Consider the following 22,309-nt stretch of genomic DNA (forward strand, 5'->3'; position numbering starts at 1 on the left):
TGTGTTAAATGAATTAAATAGCAAATGTCAGTTTATTGTGTCCCTTCCTTTTCTAAAGTCTTGTACTTTATAAGAAGATGCCAATTCAAAAGGGCCATGAAGAATACGGTTAACTTATTACCAAATGGTGCAGAGTCTATTTTTTTTTTTTGAAAAAGGGAAGCACAAATGTTTTATAGCTTTGTGTAATTTTCTTTTCTAACATTTCTCTCAGATATAATTAATGGATTTGAAAGCTATGCTGAGTTCAATTAGGTGGAAATTAATCATCTTTGCTGTTACATTGTGCATGGCCTTTTAGTCATTCAACGTTAATTTTTTATATTTATTTAGTATCAGAGAAAGTGGAGTATAGAAATCACCCACTGTTAAATTGGGTGGACCAGAGTTTGGGGTATACATGTTTAGTATTGTAAGAGTTTCTTGGTTAATTGTTCTCTTGATTAGCACGAAGTGTCCCTCTTTGTCTCTTCTGGTTAATTTTAGTTTCAAGTCTATTTTGTGGGATAGAAGGATATTGGTGCCTGCTTGCTTTCTGCACCCATCTGCTCAGGATGGCTTTTCTATCCTGTCTCTTTAAAGAGGTGGTCATCTTTGAAGGTCAGACAAGTTTCATGTACACAACAGAAAGATGGCTTCTTTCTTAATCCAATCACATAATTTGTGTCCTTTGACTGAGGAAGTAGAGCCCATGTTTTATATTTTAAGTTATTATTGAAAGGTGTGCATTATTGCTATCAATTTGTTATTCTCCTTGCTGTTTGTGACCTTAGCCCTACATTGTGCTTCAGTAGTTGTAGCTTCATTGTTTCTTTTCCTAGTTTTTTGGAATTGTATGTGCGTGTGTGCATGTGTGTATGTGTGTGCATGTGTGTGTGTGTGCATGTGTGTATGTGTATGCATGTGGGGGGGGGGGCGTGCACATGTGTGTGCACATTAAAATGCAAGGACAGTTTGTGGGAATTGGGTCTCTCCTTCCACCAAGTAGGTCCTGGAGTTTAAACTCAGGTCAACAGGCTTTGCAATGAGTGCCTTTACCCACTGAATCATGGGGATGAGATAGCCCCAACTTAACATTGGAGTCCTACTTTGGGAGTGGTTGATTTAGAAGAAAAGAGGAAAGTAAGTTCTATATTAGGATGAACCTAAGTGTGGAATACTTAGAGATGGTCTAGCGTGAGCAAGCAGAGCAAGGTCCTGGGGCCAACGAAAGAGTGTACTGGGGTTAGTAACATCTGAGTTACCTTGTTAATGGTTTAGAAGATGGCTCTTGGCTACCCCAGGAATCATGACCCCAACCCTCATGAAAGAGTAAAGACATTTATTTATCCTTACCTTGACTCTGGCAAGATCGTGGGGATTGAGGACAGAACCCTGATAAAATTCCACCTGAGTAAAATGTCGTTTGAACAGGGCCTCAAGCTCAAGGTTAGGGGAGATGCTGCGTAGACAGAAAAGAAACAACTGTTAAAACAACATAGTGGAGATCCCAGACTCTGGGGCTCCCTTGCTTTTAATTTCTACATAAAGACCTGAACAAAGGCCCTAACCTTCAGAGAAACCCCCTTCCCTGCAAGAAATAAAAGATTCATATTTAGGTTCACCAGTTGTAGACAGAGGCCCACACTGGAGCACTGGACTGAGCTCCCAAGGTCCCAATGAGGAGCAGAAGGAGGGAGAAGATGAACAAGGAAGTCAGGACCACGAAGGGCGCACCCACGCACTGAGACAGAGGGGCTGATCTATTGGGAGCTCACCAAGGCCAGCTGGACTATGACTGAAAAAGCATGAGATAAAACCGGACTCTCTGAACATGGCGAGCAATGAGGGCTGATGAGAAGCCAAGGACAATGGCACGGGGCTTTGATCCTACTTCATGTTCTGGTTTTGTGGGATCCTAGCCAGTTTGGATGTTCACCTTCCTAGACATGGACGGAGGGGGGAGGACCTTGGACTTTCCACAGGGCAGGGAACCCTGACTGCTCTTTGGACTGGAGAGGGAGGGGGAGAGGAGTGGGGGGAGGGGAAGAAGGGTGGGAGGTGGGGGAGGGAAATGGGAGGCTGGGAGGAGGCTGGGAGGAGGCTGAAACTTTTTTTTCTTTTTCTCAATAAAATTTAAAAAAAAGATTTATATTTAGGAGAAGTAAACTCCACTGAAAACAAACCCAGAAGTCTCTGACCTTACAGAAGTTGGAGCCTATATGGTAAAGTATCTTCCTCTTTGTTACCATTAGAAACATCACAGCTATGACATCAATGTGATTGGTCATTACTTATGTCAACTTGACTGGGCCACTTGGAAGGCCCAGATTAAGGTGATTTCCAGGTATGTTTATGAGGGTTCTTTTCCCACAAGATTCACCTTTGAATCTGTGAATTTGTGGAAAGTGGACCTTCCTCCACGTGAGTGGATACCAACCAAACAAAGACCTAAAAGGAAAGAGCAGAGGAAGACCATAGCTTCCCCTTGTCTCCTGCATGCCTATATGCACTATGACATCTTACCCCTTCCACCCTTCTCTGTGGACCAGGGTTTCACATCATTGGCTCCCCTTGTTTCAGGCCTTTGAGCTTTAGACTGAGTCATAACACTAGTGGGGTTTTCAATTTGGAGAAGGTAGAGTATGGGACTTCCCAGTCTCCAGAATTGAGTGAGCTAATGTCTTACCAAGAGTCTTTTCTATATAGGATGTGTATATCTGTAAGTCAACCGTATAACTCAATCAGGTTTCCTTTCACAATAATAGCTGACATTTATTGAATACTTCCTGCATGCCTAACTGGGCTCTGCACACTTCACATGGATTGATTCATTTCATTCTTACAACAGTCCAAGGAGACAAGAGTATCTCCTCGCTTGTCCATAGACATGGAAGCTGAGGTATGGGGAAGTAACATGCTCAGCCAGTCAGTCCTTGGTTAAGCCAGGATTCAGATTAGACATGTACTTGGCACTATGTCTATGGATTAAATGAAAATCCTTTTATACAGCTTCTGGTATCAGGTGAAATAACAGTGTTAACATGCCTCATACGCTGTGTGATACAATTAATAACTATCAACTGGATGGGATCGAGAGTCACCTAGGAGACCAACCTCAGAGCATTTATGTGGAGGATTATCTGGATTGAGTTAAGTGAGGTGGAAAGATTCATTCTGAACATGGCGGCACCATCTTTTAGGCTGGTACTAACACGAAAGGAGAAAACAGACCGAGCCCCCCCCCCCTGCATCCATGGCTCATCTGCATGCGGATGCAGTGTGACTGGCTGCCTCACGCTCTCACTGCCATGCTTCCCGTGGAAACCTTGCTTTCTTTGAGTTATTTTGTCAGGCGTTTTGTCCCAGTGAAATGTAACTCTGCTTCTTCTCTTGTCTCGCTTGGTCCCTCTGCTGCAGCGGTAAAGTATCCACACAATCGCATCTGTTATCCCACTCCCGTGCTGCAGATGTCCCTGACTGCACAGGGCCACACTGATAAAGGGACAAGAATGGTGATTTGGATCCTAGTGAACTTCCCTGTTCAGTCTTTCAGATAGAAACTCAGATATGGTCCCAGACTATCTCACTGTTTTCAACCCTGGCCTAGGGTGTTGCTTCACCTCCAAGGGTTCTAAATCAAAGTCCACATTCTCATGGAAAACTACCTCTTACCTAAGGAGTCAGCAGGGGTCATGGCTTATTCAACCTCATCTCAATTCTCAACCACCACCATGTCTACCACACCTGTGGGTCCTCAGAGGGAAGCACTTGGCTGGGCAGAGGCTCTATGGACAGCAGTGGGTTCTTACTTGTGAAGAAAGACAATCTCCACGTTGACATCGTCCCGGTCCTTGTGCAGAAAGTCCTTCAGGAAGTTAGAGACACTCTCCAGAGTGATGTGGCCACAGACTACAATGTGCCTGTATAGGAGAGGCCAGTTAGTTCCAGCCAGACCCAGGGACACGGCCCCACTTCCTGATCCCTGACAAGGCAGACAGCGTGAGGCAGCTGCAAGAAGATATCTCCACCCTCAGCCCCTGTAAACCCAGTGCCCACACCAGAGGGGCGTGAGGCAAAGCGATGGTGCTAGCAGTTGCTCAGAGGCTCCTGGACAGGAAAAGCATATGGCTGCTCACCTGAGGCTGCACAAAATCCTATTAAAAGCCCAGCGACTTGGCCAAGTGGTTTTATGCATTTAACAATAAGTGACATTATGCTTGTGCTTAAATGCTACATTATCAAGTCCCTTGCAGATTCCTATCGCTCCCTTTCTGCCCACAAAGCGTCCTCCTGGGAGATTTACCGCAGCAGTCCTGGTTTATGACATACAGCTTATCAGGTAATGAGATAACAAATCTTGCTGAAACGATGATTTTGTGTGTAAGAAAGCGGACTTTTATCAGGGTGGCTAATGTGCGGCTTGACATGTTATAGGCTCGGCTGGCCATAAGCAGTAAAAAGGAAATTTTGCATTTTTCTACCATAACTTCTCCAACAATGGAGGCATGTAACACTTTACAGTAAGTGAGCATTACTCAGGGCTAAATGGAGATGAGACGCCCCTGGAATGGGCGATCAAGCTGCCTGCTGTGGCTACATCCCCAGAAGGCCGCTACCTCAGGGTGCTGAAGACTTCCCCAGAGCCAAACTAATTCACCTGGAGACCGCTGCACCGGGCAGAAGCCAGGGACACATGAGTGTGGAAATACTAGCTTTGTTCTAGGGCAGCTCTGACCTCTGTTTCTAGAAACAGCAGCTCATCCCCAGGGAATGAGAGCCTTTTCCAGAACACGAAGACCTGCGGCCTGTCCAACAACTTTCCTTCCTGAAGCAATGCAGCCTTAATGTCAGACTATCCTGGGCTCACTTACATTGGCTTCACAGTGCTCAGTCACAAGACCATGACCTGAGAATTTGCCCCAAGACCAAAAGTGGCTCGGCGGTGAAGCTACAAGCACCAGCTTTTAGCAAACATACTGTAGTAAGTAACTCAGCTCACACCACTCTACCCTTCAGGCCAACAACAGTAGAGGGTAGATCTCTAATGTGCTTTAAGCCTGGGCCAGGTGATGAACATGCAATAAGGCGATTTCTCCAGGAAACTTCAGAATGCCCGAGTCCTTTACCCTTTATAATTGCTCTGTTCACATTGTAACGTGGCAGAAAGCTCATTGGCTGGAGGCAACTTATAATAGGAGGTGGTGATGATGGTTTATGCAATGTCCCATTAGACGTCATTACAAGAGTCTGCCCTTTCGTGGCAATTTGGTGCTCTACTAACTATGTGAGAATAATGCAGTAAACTCACTGGGGAAATGATAATGGTGCAGAACAAAGAGTAAATCAATAATATGCACAATGCAGTTAATAATATTTCCATTATGGACTGTTATTGTTACGGTGGTGCACTTAGCCTGATCAGGCAAGCCATGGTCATCAAGGCAAAAGGGGGGGGGTGTGACATCAGAAGAGTCATTGTAACATATGGCCCTCTCAACAGCATCTACTAGGTTGTGGGTGTCACTTAGCTACTCACCCATATTTTATGCCCAAAGCCCCGTATCACTGACCCCTACTGACTATAAGACTGTAAAGCACACGGTATATCTGAATTCACGAAATTAACCGACTATTTGGAATTTTACAATTTTTCTTGTGATATAAGCATATTTATAGACAAATCATAAGTAGGTATGCATATTCTGAATGAGTTTTATGATTCTGAATTGGCAAGCATGTCTAGAATGTGACCAAGAAAGAGGAATTCCCTCCTGACTTGAACTGCACAAAAATGACAGGGGTGTTACCTGGTGTGTTCTGTGCACTCTAATATCCTGCATGAAGACATTAGAATGAAGAAAGCACCAATAGAAATCCAACTAGGAGGCATCTCTATAGTTGAAGCTATGTCTTGGATGAAAGAGCAAGCCAGTAAGCAAGAACCCCAGAAACAGGGGCTGGAGAGATGGCTCAGCAGTTGGAGCACTGGCTGCTCTTCCAGACGTCCTGAGTTCAATTCCCAGCAACCACATGGTGGCTCACAACCATCTGCCATGAGATCTGGCACCTTCTTCTGGCCTGCAGGTGTACATGCAGACAGAACACTGTATGCATAATAAATAAATAAATAAATAAATAAATAGTAAAAGAACCACAGTAACCAAGGAGAGGATATCTCCGACAAGCTATTTATTCTAGTCCATACGAGAAGCTGAGAAGTAAGTCCCACCCCGCCAGCCTCTGCATCAGATATTGCAAATTTCAGAGTTCTACACTGGCATATCCCTGGTTATGATTCACAGCCAGACTCAAATGAATGGTGGCTTGAGACAGCTGAACATTCAGCCTTCCTGTTCTGTACACACAGAATGGAGTGAACATCTGACAGCCCCACCAGTGCTGCTCTGAAATCATTCATGCTAGGAGAGATATGTGCCGGTGGAAGTGGGGAGATGAGTACTTTCCCACCCCAACACATCACGCTCAAATGAAAGGTTCAGCCAGCTGATTTATTCAGCCTTAGAAAAAGCCAGGGTTCTATTATTTAAAGTGTGGCGGGTACATATAAAATATATTCCAATGCAATCAATATTATCCCTTAAGCCTTTAATTAGCTTTCACTTCTCTTAAGAAGTAGACAAATGCTGGCAGGAGAGAGGAAGGGGTAAAAAGATCGACTTTTTTTTTCATTTGGTGCTGCTGTCCAATATCATGCTAGACAATTGAAAATATATATCTTTTAGCTACAGCATGATTTCTGGGGTGGAGAACAGTCCTTATCAAAAAAGGAAGAAAAAAATCTTCCTTCAACGTAATTGGTATTTTTGCTCAGAAAAAAAAGGAGGAGGGTTGTCAGGGGGAAGGAGATTGATTGAAAGCAGATTGCCTTTTTGCCCAGGGAGAGTTATTAGGTACATTATCATGGCAACCTTGAAGAAGCCATATTGTTCCAATCTTCCCTGTATCTGATTTGAAGATTTACAGCCTCCCCCTTTTGTGCCAATAATCATTTCCCTCCATTTTGTTTTCCATACAATGGAAGTTATCAGGGAGCCCACATATTGAAAATATTTGAATGTCGTCAGAATTGATGGATGGCGAGATGCTGCCTTTCCAGCCCTGTATCAGCACTGGAAGATGAGCTTTGGTGTCCCATGTTTGAGGAAGCCTCCGATGCCCTACAGGAGCACAAGAAAAGGAAGGCAAAGGGGAAAGCACTTGGAAATTCCTCCAGCAGTAGTTTTGGGGAGGATATTGTTTCAGAAAGAAAAAAACCCACAATATTTCTTCTCCTATCTATTCAAAATATGATTGGAAATATTTTATAATTGAGAGCAGAGTACTGGGTCCTTGGAGGCAGTGAATATTCATGGGGCATGTCTGACAGAGGTCAAAAGATCCCTGTCCAAAATGATCTCTGCTGGCTTCCACAACACCTACAGACCTGTTGGGTGAGATTCATACTGTGATGTCAGACACAAAGTTAATTAAATAGTCTCAGATGGCTCTCACCAGGTTTCATTTGAGGAGCAACAATTCAGAGTGTTACAGGCACTGTAAAGAGCGCTTGATTCATAAGGTTGTCTCCAAGATTTATTGAGAGAGATAATACAAGGATGTGCCCCTTCAAGGAGCAGTGTCAGGATTTAAAATGGTAGGAACTGGGAGATACCTTTACATCAGTACATAGTAGTATGTGGTCCGTATAATTCCATCTATTCCTCAACTTCATGTTCTTACCACCAGCATCTCTTTAGACAGCCCCTCTAAAGCTGTTCCTTTGAAATGCATCTCTGATGTCCACAGGAAGTAAAAGTGCTGGGGTCTTCATCAGAGAAAAAGGTCCTCTCCGAGGGTCTTTCAAAAGGAACTGACCCAGGATGCAGTCCAGGTGGGAGACTCCAGGGCTCACAGAGATGAAGCTGATGGGTGAGGATTTGTACCTCTCAGCTTCTGCTCCCTCAAGACAGGCAGGATTGGTTATTGCATGGTAGAGAAGATATTTTAGGAGTTCTCAGAGGTTCAGAGAGTTATGTCATGGTAACAGGGTGGACAGAAATGAACTTAACATATCACAGTTTCTCAGCATCTCTAGACTAGGCTACACCTGATCAGTTGACCCAGAGGGGTCAAAGAAACAAAAACTAAATAACACAGAAATCACCAACAGCATTGTTCATAGGCTCTAAACCAAGCTTCAACTTTACTCATACAGTCTGACTAGCCAAGGGGCTGCAGAAGTAATGTAAATATCTGTACCAGAGCTTGCTCTCCTGTGAAGCTGAGGACTCTCTCACCAACCCAGGAACCTGAAGGATAACAAAGACATGGCCCATTTACAGCAGAGCTATTTAAGTAGGCCACAGTGGGAGGTATCTAAAGCCATTCTTATCTGTGGCTCCCGATATAGACTCTTTGAGCCCAATGCCAATCTTCACGCCTGGCCACTTAGGTTGTGAAAGACAGACAACAGACCTAAAGCAGTGACCATTTCTATTCCAATCTGATGAGATTGGGGGTGGGACAAAGGTTGATGGAGTTTGATAAACAGATAACTTCTGAGACAATGGGAACATAACCAGAAGCTAACATAAGCTTAGATGGAAGACCCATCTCAGATGGACAAGGAAATATCTTAACTATTAACACACTGGGCCAAATGGAACTTGGTGGAAGGAAGTAATTTATCCAGTAGTGATGCCGAGTAAGGGCTCCAAGCAGCGGGTTAATTAGGAATGGGTAGCGTAGCTAGGATGTGGAACAGCTAAGGCATCTTGAGGTTGAGCATGATTTTATAATAAAAGACCACTGTATGACTACAGTGAACTCTCTCACGGGTAACTGGGATATTACCACTCATTTATACTATAGGCTCATCATCTCCAAATATTTATGACTGTACTCCTCCTACCACCAGGCACCTCCACCTCGAGAATATGGTTACAGACGTTCTTCCCAGTCACTCTACTTCTGTCGTTATGGTGGGACAGGAAGGCAACTGTTTCTGAGTGAATGCCAAGCTGTTTCAGAAGTCAATTCCATGCCTGTGTTTTAGAGTGGTCTTATGGCAGGAGGCTTAAGAGGAGGACAGAGTTTTTCAAGGTTTGCATGATGAGGCACCAGAGAGTAACTGAGTAAGTTCAATTCCACGGGAACAAAAATCTGCATACTTTCCACATTTACCAAGTAGTATTTCTGAGAGTCAACAACCTTTGAAACATTCTATATCTCGCTATGACAGGGTGTTGGCAATAAACCCCCATTCACATTTCCAGGTATAGCTTAGGCCTATAGTGCATGCATAGTCTACTGCCCACGATCATTTAATAAGGAATCAGGTTCAGTCATTTGTGCAAGGTGAGTATCAACCAAAGACAGAATACCCTCCTCTATTTGATGCCTTCTAAGAAGCAGCAGCATCAAATGTTGTGGAGCGGTCCTTGGCTGGGGACCAAGAGACTGGGGAGCAGGCCTGTGTGACCTGGAGCCAGTCACTATAAAAGAGGAGGCTGCCTCGGTCTCCCCCACCAGACCCTCTTGAGTCCCTATGGGAAAGGAGGATACTAGCTCCCTGCCTATTCTCTCGTTCTTGTCATTTTATCTTGTCTAGACAGCTGCAATTGCTTCCTGGTTGATTTCCCTGTTTACTCTCTCCACCTCCCCCAGCCTCCCAAAAGCTGAAGAGCAAAGACTGATGCAAATCTGACCACAATCAGGTCTTCCAAGGTCGGGGAGGTCTTAGAGCTCCCTTTAGCAGGGCCTCGTACCAGGAAGATAGTGTAAAATACATGGCTCTGGGCTGTTTATTTTTAAAGATACTATATCCATTTTTACTGGAACAAGTATAAAGAACTTTAAAAACCCATAGCTATCCTGTCACAATAAATCATACAGAGTAAATTGAAAATCCTATACAGCTTTTTCTGAATACATTGCACTCACTTTGTCAAAGAGGCAGATGAAAGGTGGCATGTATTGATCTAGATGTCTCTGTGAAACTATAATATTTATATCAAATACATATGCTAGACTCTCCTCTGTCTTTTTGCTGGGCCTTCTAATCATGCCTTGCTCGTCCCACCTCTCCCCAGCACCTCCCACCATTAGTAGCCCCTGACATGAGGTGATTGGATTTTAAGTACAGCTTGGCAAGGAGAATGGGTAGCATTTTATCACACAAGAAGCAGGGCAGTTGGAGACCCAGCAAGCAGCCACACAGTGGTCAGTACCCAAGGATTCTGTTTGTCCTTCTGGGTTGAACTTGAACTTTTCAGGGCGTATATCTTCATGGTTCTCATGCAAACTGGACTTAATCTGCTATGTCATCCAGCCATGCCTTTTGGCTGCTTAGGCAACTGGCCCTGATTTGAGTGGTGCCTTCACTTTAACTCTCTCTTTCTCCGCATGACCCCATTTTAAACATGAAGTAAATCCATCTCCACCTTTTTTTCTTTTTCCTTTACTGATAAACTGTTCCCAAGTGACTGTCTTCACCATGGGGAAAGATTGTCACCAACCATCAAAGCAAACTGATTCCAGTCTGTGGTCTTTATCTTCCCATCCTACCCCAGGATCTAGTTTAGCATGCATTTGTTTTCAAGATCTATTTGTTGGAAAAAGTATGCTTGACTCGGACATTAGGCCAAAGCAAACACAGTCAACACTAAACAGCAAAATGTAAAAATGGCTGTCCAATTCAGACATTCCAGAAGGCTAGAATCTTCTTCCAGGTGGGTAAGAGGGCAAAAATTGGAAAGTAAACAACACAGTATTTATCAAGCCAACAATCCCAAAGCCTGACCATAACCATTTCCTGTTGAAAGAAAGGGAGGAGAAAAGGAAGAAAAAAAAGAGGAAAGCGGGTGAATATCCCAAGGAGACTTAAGCTAAAATGTTCTACTCTTGGCCACATCTACTACTTTGCTAATGAGAAAGGAAGGAAATGTGATCTGCCTCCTGGTGAGAAAGAAAAGAGAGCAACTGTCTTATGCAGCTGTCAACAGGAGTATTACAGAAAAGGCAGTCTGCTTTGCTGTTTCCCTAAATGGAGCAGACAGTGGAGCAAACAGATCCGAACAGCTCAGCAAAGGCACTTTCCTGAATCAGAGCCCCAAGGTCAGGGAGCAGAGCATTGGATGACCTAGCAGAGGAGACTGGGAACCACTTCCCAGGACGTTCCACACAAAACTGATGCATTTTGTTGTTTATAGCTGAAAACTAAGCCAGCCTAGAGGATCCACCATTCCAAACCATAATGAGATCTGCATAATCAGACAGTCACCAGACCAGAGTCAGATGATAGGAAGAATGACGACACCTCTGCCTCAGCTTGTAGCCTGCATGGAGTATCAGCTCAAGACTTGATAGATCTGGAGAACCTCAGCATAGGCTGGTTCTACCTAGCAAACATATACCATTCCTTCCATGAGCAACAGCTCACTTTTAATCACAGCTGCTTTTTTTTAATCTCTAATCAAGTTTCCACAATTAGACTAAGGGAGTCTAATTGCTTCTCAAGTTAACCTTAAGTGTTGAATGAACCATGCTGATGGCAAAATCCAGTGATAAATAACCATGCATTTCTGCTTTCTGGATGACACAGCCCCATCTCTGGCTGCTTTCTGTCCTTCCTGGGAGGTTGCCCTTCAGCTTTCCCTGGATTTTATAAGGTACTCGGGTACTCCAATGATTAAAAAATTACCTAGTTAGCAAAACTTCATTTCTGCTGCTTACAGTCAGAGAACCCCAAGGGACAGATGCTTTGACCCGTGTTGAAACTCTCATTTAATTTTCACAAGTATCCACTGTTAAAGTATTATCACATCACCACCACTTTGCTGTTTCTTTTCTCCTTTAATTCCTTTCAGAGAGGAGAGTTTGTGTGCATATGTTCATGTGGGTGCCCATGCACGTGGAAGTCAGAGACTAGCATCAAGTGTCTTCCTCAATCACTCCCTCTTAGTTTCTGAGACAAGGTCTCTCTTTCACTGAACTTGGAGCTCAGGGTTTGGTTAGGCCAGATGGCTAGTGAATTCCTAGGATCCACCCATCTTGGACTCCCCAGCTCTGGGAGTCCTTTGTCTGAATTTTAAAATATAGGTTCTAGGGATCCAACTCAGGACTTTATGCTTGCATAGCAAACATGCTACCAACTGAGCCATCGTCTCCAGCCCCAGGCAGCTTTATTAAGTCACTGCACAAGTGTGAGGTTCTCACAAATTACACCTTATCAGCTCTCTGCACTCATTCACCTTGGACTCAGCGACCCTTTGCCATTTTAAATAACGCAGGTTGCCTTTGACCTGCCTTCCTTTATCTCAGATGGCTTCCTGTCCTGAATGCCATTTCCCCCTTTACCTCAAAGAAGATTTACCTGCCTCTACCTGCTGCTGCACCTGGACAAACACAGGGCAAGAGGGGAGAAGACTGATCCAGAGAGAAGCTAGCCTTACCCTTTAAGAATGTAGAGAGAGAATGGATCCAAACACATAAACAGTGTATATGCTTTTCTTTGCAAAGGGTTTTGATATGCAAGGTGTGCCCCCATCTCTCTCCCTAACGCTCTTGGGAAATCATGCATCCTAGTCCGTCATTACATGCTGCAGGCCGGGGTTGACTTTGTCACCGTGATAATTAACCTGATACATGCTCCCCTTATCTCCCACTACACCCAAAAGTGCAGCCTCAACCAGCCATTCTCAACACACATACTAACAGTCCCCAAAATGAGCTGGTTCCAGTTGGAAATTTTCTACATGACTGGGGCCAAAGGCTACCTGGACAACCAGTCTGCTCAATTTCAGTTGGGCAGTAAACAAGTCACATGGGTTTTCTCACACTTAAACAAAGGAGCTGCGTTAGGTGGTCTTGCCCAACTGCAGGCTGATGAGGTGCCTTGAGGTAGACAGGTCTAAGCTAGTATGCTCAGTAGGTGCACATACTGCATGCATTTCTATCCAGGCTATTTTTCACTTATCATGGGTTTATCAGGATGCAACACCATCTGAAGTTGGCGAACATCTGTGCTGGCATCCACCTCACTGAATGATAGTATTCACAACTCCTGGAGGACTTGGGAGGAGCCACAGACTCTAAAGACTGCTGAGGCATGATACGTCCGAGCATAATACTTGTACTTCCTAGGAAGAAGCAGATTTCCCAGTTCCAGGTCCCCTGCCCTGAATCTCTCTGCAACCCCCTTTTCCAGGGCCCCTTGTAGATCTGTAAGATTTTAGGCACACTGGTTTTCTGCTGTTACCTCTGCCCTAAACAGCCCCAGTGAGTACATTCAACAATTTGAGTTATCACATGCTTTAGGAAAACTCTCTGTATCGGGCTCATGCCTTCATGATTATTTCACACCTTCATGATTTTATTGTACAAAATTCCTGCCAAAAGAGCATCTCAAAGGGATGATGTCCCTGCACAATCAAGCTCCCATTCAGCTGGTTCCTTGGGTAGTTCTGACTGTACAAAGTCTCACACACCGTCCAGGAGAATAGCAATCACATTCTCCCCCTCATTCTGCTCACCACAGAGCCCAGCACAGTTCCTGGCTCCAGCATCATTTTAATAATTGTTGAGCCAGTGTGTTGGAATGGGTGTTTTCCTAAATCTGTTTGATATGCAAGATGGCATGATCCTTTGGCATCAGCGACAAGCATCATAGCCCTTAGAGTGGTATACATGTGTCTCTGATCTGCCTCCACTTCTCCTCACTGAAATGGCACAGAGGAGGGAGAGAGGATGACTTTTACTGAGAACTGGTACCCACATTCAGAGCAAGTCTCCACAGTTGTGAGGGCGGGAGCAAGCCATTGCCATGCAATATCAGTACTGTCTCAATCCTGACAGCAACAGAATCAGATTTCCACAACTTTCACGCTGCATTTGGGTTCTATAATACTTTAATACGAAGAGACACTGGACTTGGCCAGTTAGAAAGTTTGTTGTTTTACTTTCAGGGCATAGTGACAGCAGTGGTGGAATGAACCCCAAATCTATGAGGAACTGCCTGCCACAGCTCTGGAAAGACTTCTATCAGAATGACTGGCATGGCAGGAAGACAGAAAATAGGGTGCAACTTAGTCTCGGATGCTTACATTTGCTCCTGGGATTCTCAATCTACCCAGCAAGGACTCATTCCATCAAACATGATGCTGAACAGAAAGAATCTTTGGGGAGTATAATTAGAAAAGTCATAATCAGGACTCCTTTGTAAATGGAAGCAAGAATATTTGAAAGCAAAAGTCTAGGCTTGAATATGGCTTTTTTCCCCCCTTTCTTTCTTTTTTTTTTCCTAATACTCAGTTCATCTCCCACCTGCATTTCTATTCTTGTTTGAAGAACAATAGGTGGAACATTCTGCTAAGTGTGCTGAAGGGAAGAAAGACAGCAGGGAAGGGGGCAGGGGAAGCCTTCATCCCATCAGCATTATCAGGAGATTGACTGACTATGCAGTCAAGTCTCTTCTCGGGAGACATGCGAGTTTGAAAGGGACCGAAGATGTGGCTTAGAGGAATCCAAAGCATATGCCAAGGAAGAAGCGTCACATCCACACCCACCAAGACCCCTGCCATTGGAAGGACTTCCTGGCACACTACATCATGCGAGCCATCTAACGACAAATGCATTGGATCTGCCACTCGGTACCCAGTTTCAGAAGTCCCCAGGAGTCATTTTCCCCAAGTATGAGGGCAATCTCATTTCTTTTTCTCCCCCCCCCCATTCCCCAAAAAGTTTAATGCTAATCAAAGCAGAATGCTTAATCAGTTCAAGATGGGCTGTCAACTTGAATTATCTATTTGTCTTCCTATTTACTGTATCTGTCTGTCTGCAATTCTTTGTATCTTCATGAAAATCAGTTATTAGGGCCCATGTTTCCTTCTGACTAGAATCGCTACCAGATGAACCTTCCCGGTGATATGTTGATGATTTGCTAATTTATGGTTTTGAAAATCCAGGAATCCTAAGATATTGCTGGGGAGTCACGTGGGCTATGAGAGGAGAGTGCTCAATGGCTTTCTTGACAAGGGATCAAAGATTGTGTAAAATACAAGACTTCAGTCCCATTTCAAGCTGAGCGATGTCTGAGATAGAGAAATAGTAAATGACATTTTATAAGAAACATCCCTCCTGAGAGCAGCCCGCCACTCGCAGCCCTGGGAGAAGCGAGAGTGAGCTTCACCCGAGATCCAAGTAAACAGGAAAGGAAAGCAAGCCTGTGGCATCAGGCCATCTTAACACCACATGAATCAATCCAAACCCCACTCCTGCACACTGGAGGCCAGGCCTGAGAGCAGCCAGAGCACTGTTGGAAGATTCTCCAGGAACTGAGGCAGGTTTTAAAAAGGTTTCAGGCTGAACTATCCAACCATTAAGGTGGCAAGATAGCATGGAGCTTGAGAGAGAGTGGCAGGGCCGTGGTGCCGCTGGAGGGTTTAATGGGTGTGCTGGAATGTGTCTGTCCGGGATGCCAGGCTTAGAGAGCAGGCACTCAATAAACACATCTGAAACAAAAATCGCAAAGGTATGACACGTGGTGACTCTCTTTCGGGCAAGGGTAGACCACAGAGGGGGTAAACTAAATGAATCTTTCTAAATAAAGAACCACATTTTGGACTTTTAGTGCTTGGTTCGCTAAAGTATGACCTGGAACCACAGTGGGTAAAACCTGGAGGTAGGGAGAATGTAGAAAGTGAGCCCGTGTTGATCCAAATAGTGCAGAGGCAGACGGAAACACAGAGCAGGGTCTCAGGAAGGGGAAAGCACCTTAGGGAGAAGAGCCTGGACATAGCTAAACTAGGACCCGATCATAAGAAACCAGAAGATGCATGCAGCCCTGAGCCTCCTGGGCAGACAGCAGTGACAGGCGAGCTGGAGACTGAGAAGGAGATACAGTTATTCTCTGCATCCTTGGAGCACTGGGTCCAGATGAGGGTAGAAAATACGGTCCCAGGCGCACTTGGTCTCTTTAAATAAATTCACTGTTCTCTCCTGGAAACCATGAGTGAGGTCACAAGACCTCAAAATGGTCCAACTTACTGATGTCAAAATTTGCCCAATGAAACATGTAGCACTGACACTCTATACATGGACTTCTTGCAATGGAGCAAGGTATGGGTTTGACTGTAATAACCATGCCCCACTCTAGAATGGGGATGTCACCATTTAGGATTTTCTTCCATGCTAACCTTTGGTTTCCTGCTCTCCTTTTGTTTACCCTTATCTTTTTCTCTCTACATGTTCTCTCTACGTTTGGCTACCAAAAATCTGTGGAGCCTTCTAAACCTGTCCTGTCCTCTCTCTCCCAAACACTTAGGCCAGGACTGCCTCAATTTGGGGCCACTAAAGCCACATCATGGGAAATACAAGGCTTAGATGGCTCCCCAGCTGTGCTGTCTCTATCCAGGGGTTACAGCTGATGGATTCCTCTCTGTGGCCAATTATTTTCCATGGCCCTTGGCCATATGACCTTGGACCATGATCTTGTCAGTTCTCATAAACTAACCAGGAGTAGAATGCATTACACTCAGAGAGGAAACCTCTGGGGGAAAACTGCAAGAGGCTGTGGGAGAAAACAGACAGTAAACCAAAGCCCCCAAGGCCATGGGAGTCTCAGGGTCCCCCAGGCCTCCATCGCCTCTGAGCTCCTCTCATTGTACATGAAGGGAAGGCAGATAAGGCAAAGGCCCTGTGGAGGCAGGCTAGGCTGTAGGAGGGCCACTATACCAAGTAAGATTTAGAATCTCGATCCAAGAAGCTAATTGTCTCTAATATTTCCAACTTTCTTGGTCACTGTTTGAACCCTTCGGTGGTTAACACTCAAGTCTCTACTCTTAACAATCCTGAGTAAGCTACATGGCAGCTGGCACAGTTATAGGTATCCAGACCTAGTGCTAGGATGGGTGACCGGGGTGGCTCAGGAAAAGGCTTTGCCAGGCCCTTGATTCCATGTGGATGGGGAGGAAGTTTTGCCAGACACATTGATTAAAACTCACAAGGAAGCGCCAAGAACCCTCCATATTCTGCAATATCCCACATGTAGCTATTTTACCCTCCAAGCCCTAAGTTTCTCCATCTTACTTATTTATTACTTAAATAAATAATGTTCTTACTTAATAGAATTACTCAAATCAAGAACTTACAATTTTATTTTGAACAATCTTTGAATTTCAGACTTTTGTGTCTCTGCAGTTTAGAATCATACGTTACCTTCAGTTGTCTGACAAGTTAATGTGTTGTTATGAGTGGTTACTTCTGGATAAAATATGTACACACCGAAAGAGCTCTTGACTTTGTATACACGGAAGCTGTTTTCTGGGCATTGCTGAACTCAGTCCTAGGAGTGGCACGTGTGCATGCGTGGATGTGGACAGCACATGCATTTCTGTGTGCACCAAGACTCAAAGGGCTGCCTGCTATTTTAAGAGTCTAAACTCCGGCTCTCAACAAAGTTAAGCCCTTTCCTTTCGCAAATGCATTTAATTTTATCTGGAAACTTTTTGACGTTCGAAATAGAACAACTGTAGTTTCTCATTATGTTTGCTGCCAGAATCCATGCTTCGTTGCTCAAGTAAAGAGCTTATATTGCTAATTACTACCACATGCCCATATCCCAAGCGAAAGGAAACTTATTGATTCTGACAGCCCATTCTCTCAACACTGAATTCCAAATGAAAACTCAAATTTTGGCCAAACATAACATTTCATCAATCTTGTTCTACTGACTGGAAAAACAACATCAAACAAAGGGGTGCTAATGGCCCTTTATTACCGTTCCTTTCCCAAGCTTATATTTTCTGATGAAAGATCTAAGTGACCAAGGGCTTCTTTAAACTACTTGGTAATTAGCTTTTGAACCAGGAAACAATGCATAAAGTAAAGGGACCAGACCCGGTGTGGTGTTGATGACAGGACATACCCTATATCCTGCAGGGTCCAGCGACATTGGAGACCCAAGGAGAACATTAAAAGCACAATGCATTTTCATAAAGGGGCAAGAAAAAAGGGAAGAGGGAACCAGGCTAAAACAGTGATAAATGATTGCAGATCCAGAATGTGACTACAGGAGCGCTGTGATCTGCAGCCCCCAGCAGGTGGGGTTGTGTGTGAACACGCCAGACTTTAAACCTCACCAGATCAGACCATGGCGGGGCACTGAGTACTGGTCTCGGGACCTCATTTGGACCACCCATCAACAAAATCTGTTAGGCAACAGCCCTAGAAGAAAGAAAGAGAAAGAAGAAAGGAGAAAGAAGAGGAAGAGGAGGAGGAAGAAGGAAGAGGAGGAGGAGGAGGAGGAGGAGGAGAAGAGGAAGAGGAAGAGGAAGAGGAAGAGGAAGAAGAAGAAGAAGAAGAAGAAGAAGAAGAAGAAGAAGAAGAAGAAGAAGAAGAAGAAGAAGAAGAAGAAGAAGAAGAAGGTGAAAAGAAAATATTCCCACCTGGAATGAGAGTCAAGAAATACTTTCAACTTAGGTTTCAAAGCCACTGATTTTATTGACTTCATTGGGGACAGGGATAAAGAGATGCTGGCTGAGACCAGTGCGCTGGGACAGCCATAATGAGGGCCTGGAACTCTCCGAATGCCTTCTACATTACAAAGACCTGTCCATATCTCAAAGGCACACTGGATTAGGAAACTGTTTTCCTCCTGGTTTAAGATAAATGAGAGAGCGAGAATCTTTGGGCTTATTTGGCCTTTTTGAACTAACCAATGGCCCAGACATCCAGACAGCTTGGTTCTAACCTCATCCAAGACTGTTAAGATAATAGGAAGGGGAAAAGCCTATGGAGGGAGATGGGGAGACACACCGCCTTCCTGAGAAGATGCCAACTGGCCTCCTTTCCCAATGTCCTTTGTGTCTATGAGAGGAAACTGCTGTCCTGTTGGTAGTTCAAGGAAATGAGCCCTTTCTCCACCTCCTCATTTTCTGAAGAGAGGACTGGACACCTGAGCTCAGGATATGTTGGACAGCAATCATAGAGAAGCTCCCTGAGCTCCATCCAGCAGGGCCAACTGTCAAGATGGAAGGGGCAGCCATGTGTATGTGTGTGTGTGGGGGGGGGTATTTCCTATAGGCCGTTGTAGTTCTCTTAAACACCAAACTAAGCTAGCTAATCATGTGGCAATAAGTAATAATTATTAACAAGGTAAAAGAGCTCCGTGATGGGGGGCAGGGCATGGGCACGAGTGGGGCAGTTTTCCACACTTTAATGCAGATGTGGATGGCAGGGTCTGCCATGTACGCCAGTGCACATTCCTCTAGGTGTGCACAGGATCTGTGCCATTCCATTCTACGCGTGTCATATCCTGAAATAAAAGCAAGGCCGAATGGCTCTCTGAAAGCTTTCAACGCAAGTACTTGCTGACTTTTGGAGACGGTTGCAGCCAGCCCATCCTCCCACCAACACCCCTCTGTTGAGATGGCCCTCTGGCAGAGGATCAAGAGAATAAGGTCCTGGCATCGGCATTAGAATAAAACTTTTAGTCCATACTGGATGCATGCCCTGATATTGATACTGACATAGTGACCTGGGCACAAACTGAAATAGTTCCCAAAGAAGGAAAGCTTCCTCTCTGGGAAATCCAGCATGCCTGTGGCACCTGGACACCACAAGCGTAACACTCCCTGCCCTGGAGGCATTTCCCCTGTGCAGTGAGACCTTTTAACACACAAGTGGGGAAATCACTATTTCAGAGAATACGTTTCCTGGTGGTCATGGGCATTCCATAGGGCAGACGGGCCAGGCCTTCCCTATGCTGAGGTTCTAGCCCACATTAGTGCACATGCCCAATCTACCAGGGGATGATGCCACCTCAGTTGGAGGGACCAGAGTTCGATCATGTCACCAGCTCATGGGAAGAGCTTAGTGTATATATTAAGGATAATGAGGGTAGAAAATACAGTTCAGGCTGCAATGGACCCCTTTAAATAAATTCACCGTTATCTCTTGGAGAATGTAAATGGCCACTAGATGTCAAGAGGGTCCAACCATCTTCTGTGCTCTGAAACCCTGGTGGTGCAGAATGTACACCCTCCCTCATTGAAGAAGTGGGCAGGGCAGGGGAGGGGCATGATCCCATACTGCAGGCACAGGGCTCTTCAGGTCAATCAAGCACATCTCCTATGATGCAACTGACTTACTTTCTGCCTCCATGTTTGTTAAAAGTTCCGCCGAATTTATTCCGATTCAGGATGAGAGCAGCAATTTCGGGCACGTAGCGGGCAAACATTGCCTACATGCATGAGACAAAGAAACAAGAGCCAAACAGAAAAGGCATGCAGACAGGCTCCTACGCCGCGGAGGCCGCGAAACCTCTTGGCATACTTACTTTCTTCCACTAACCGCGCTATACGAGCCCCCGTATTTCTTGCGGTTTCCTATTAACTCTATGATTTCAGGGACGTAGCTGGCAAACATGGCCTAAGGAGAAGAGGGGAGACAGAAGAGAGACTAAAAAGACAGGCCAAAGAAAGGGCGACATTTTCAGAAGGGGGAATACTAAGATCTGAAAACACAAAAGGATTAGACCTGTAAAGGCGCATATTCATGTGTCGGACTATACAAAAGTAACAGGACAAAGGGGAATGTTCCTGGAAATGCACAGGATGGAACAAACAGAAGTCAGCCTAGAGGACTAGAAAACAACAAACCACAGTCAAAAAAAAAAAAAAAATAAAGGAGACAAGAGTAAATGAGTTGATGTCTTCTTTCTGAAGGAAAGTAGCTAAGAGGCTTGCAGACTTGTGAAAGCACACGCCTGCATACACACACACGCAAACACTGACATGCATGGATGGACAGACATAAGTGCATATGCACAAGCACTCAGGCATACGTGCACGCACACACACAGGTGCATACACACACACGCACGCTCACGGGCATACAAACATAGGCACCCATGCACATGCATGCATATAATAATGTCAGAAAAGCCCTTCCAAATAACACACAAAGCAGAATACTTTTATGGGTGGCTAAAGACACTAAGCACTAAAAGAGGATTAAAAATAAACATATTCATTTAAAATGACTAAAAAGCATAAGAGGTCAATTCTGGAAATCATACAAGAGGAGAGGATAGCAAGGAGACACGAAACTGCCATGTTTTGCCCAACCAAGACTGTCCTGTGGCTGGATAATGGGGTTTCCTACTCTAGGGGCCCTGCAGAAATGGTGTTAATGTCCACCACCACACACGTTTATATACATTTTTAAAATGTGTATGTCCTATGCATACAGAACAGAGAGAAATGTATGCATCACTTCATATAAATGTGTGTGTGGTGCACATATGTGACAACTGCTTGTGGACTATAATCTTAATCGCTTACCTCATCTGCAGAAAAGCAATCATACTTTATTATGAGCTACTCTGAAAGACAAACTGCAGCAACCGCCAATATGCTGCCTGGAAACTCCCTGGAGTTCCATCGTATGCGGTGGCCTCTTAATACATAGGGACCAGGGAAGTCAGTTTTGAGGAGATAAAGGGAGTAGGCTTTGAACATAGTCAGGTTATTACTATAGTGACATTTCCTAAATGAGGGGACCCTGCTTTTTAGGGCAGGTGCCAGCCACAGTGCTTGCTGGAAGTCTGGGAAGGGAACTCTTGAAACCGCCATCTGTCTGCAGAGTCTGGACAGCAACTCCCAGAGTCAGCAGCAGCAACCGTATCTGAATCCCACTACTAAAGTACACTCTCATTTATTAATGGCATCTATCTCTTAAGACAATTAGGTTTGTTCCTAGCTATGTGGCTGTCCCCAATGAGGACAATATGCCTGGGTCTAAGGAACAAACATAACACTACAGAAATACACAATGAAGTCACCATGGGGCTTGGATTTAGCTTGCCTGGTTGCATAAAGGCAGTTACTTGCTTCCAGTGCAGAACACAAAGCCTAAAGAAGTGGGTAGTAGCAAATATGAATCGCCATTTAAATGGACATAATAAGAAAGAGGGTTGTTTTACCAGTCCCCCGAGGATGAAGAAGACCATGAAGAGACGTCCAAGCGTAGTTTTGGCATAAACATCCCCATAGCCCACTGTAGACATTGTGACCATGAGTAAGTAGACACATTCCCAGTATGTCAGTGCCTGGTTGTTTTGGAAATTTTCCCATGGGTCCCCTGAATTCTCCACCTGCAGCAAGAGGAGGTTGGGAAGAGAAAAGAAACCCATCAGAAGTCAGTATGTTCTGTATATGGGAACCAGGAAGCCCAGGAGCTCCAGAGGGCTCTTTTCACATAAGTGTCTTCTTCTCAGTACAGGTGAGACTGTGCCAGCCTGTGCTAGCCACCCTCAGTTGCTATCACA

General features: G+C 44.7%; 1 protein-coding gene across 19 annotated transcripts in view; it reads right to left on the reverse strand.

Moving 5' to 3' along the window:
* The window catches only part of Kcnma1 (potassium calcium-activated channel subfamily M alpha 1), a 719,966-nt gene that overhangs the window by 209,601 nt on the left and 488,056 nt on the right, over positions 1-22,309 (reverse strand). For all 19 annotated transcript variants that reach the window (XR_012907918.1, XM_075949389.1, XM_075949388.1 and 16 more), the window contains exons 8-11: positions 21,965-22,135; positions 20,318-20,409; positions 3,792-3,902; positions 1,336-1,441 (exon numbers count right to left, since the gene is read on the reverse strand). Coding sequence is in view for 18 of the 19 variants with exons in the window: in XM_075949389.1 (XP_075805504.1) it covers positions 1,336-1,441; positions 3,792-3,902; positions 20,318-20,409; positions 21,965-22,135 (480 nt within the window). In the remaining variant the exon portion in view is untranslated. The remainder of the gene's footprint in view (positions 1-1,335; positions 1,442-3,791; positions 3,903-20,317; positions 20,410-21,964; positions 22,136-22,309) is intronic.

Source organism: Microtus pennsylvanicus, chromosome 15 (assembly GCF_037038515.1).
Source record: "Microtus pennsylvanicus isolate mMicPen1 chromosome 15, mMicPen1.hap1, whole genome shotgun sequence".
NCBI lineage: Eukaryota > Metazoa > Chordata > Mammalia > Rodentia > Cricetidae > Microtus > Microtus pennsylvanicus.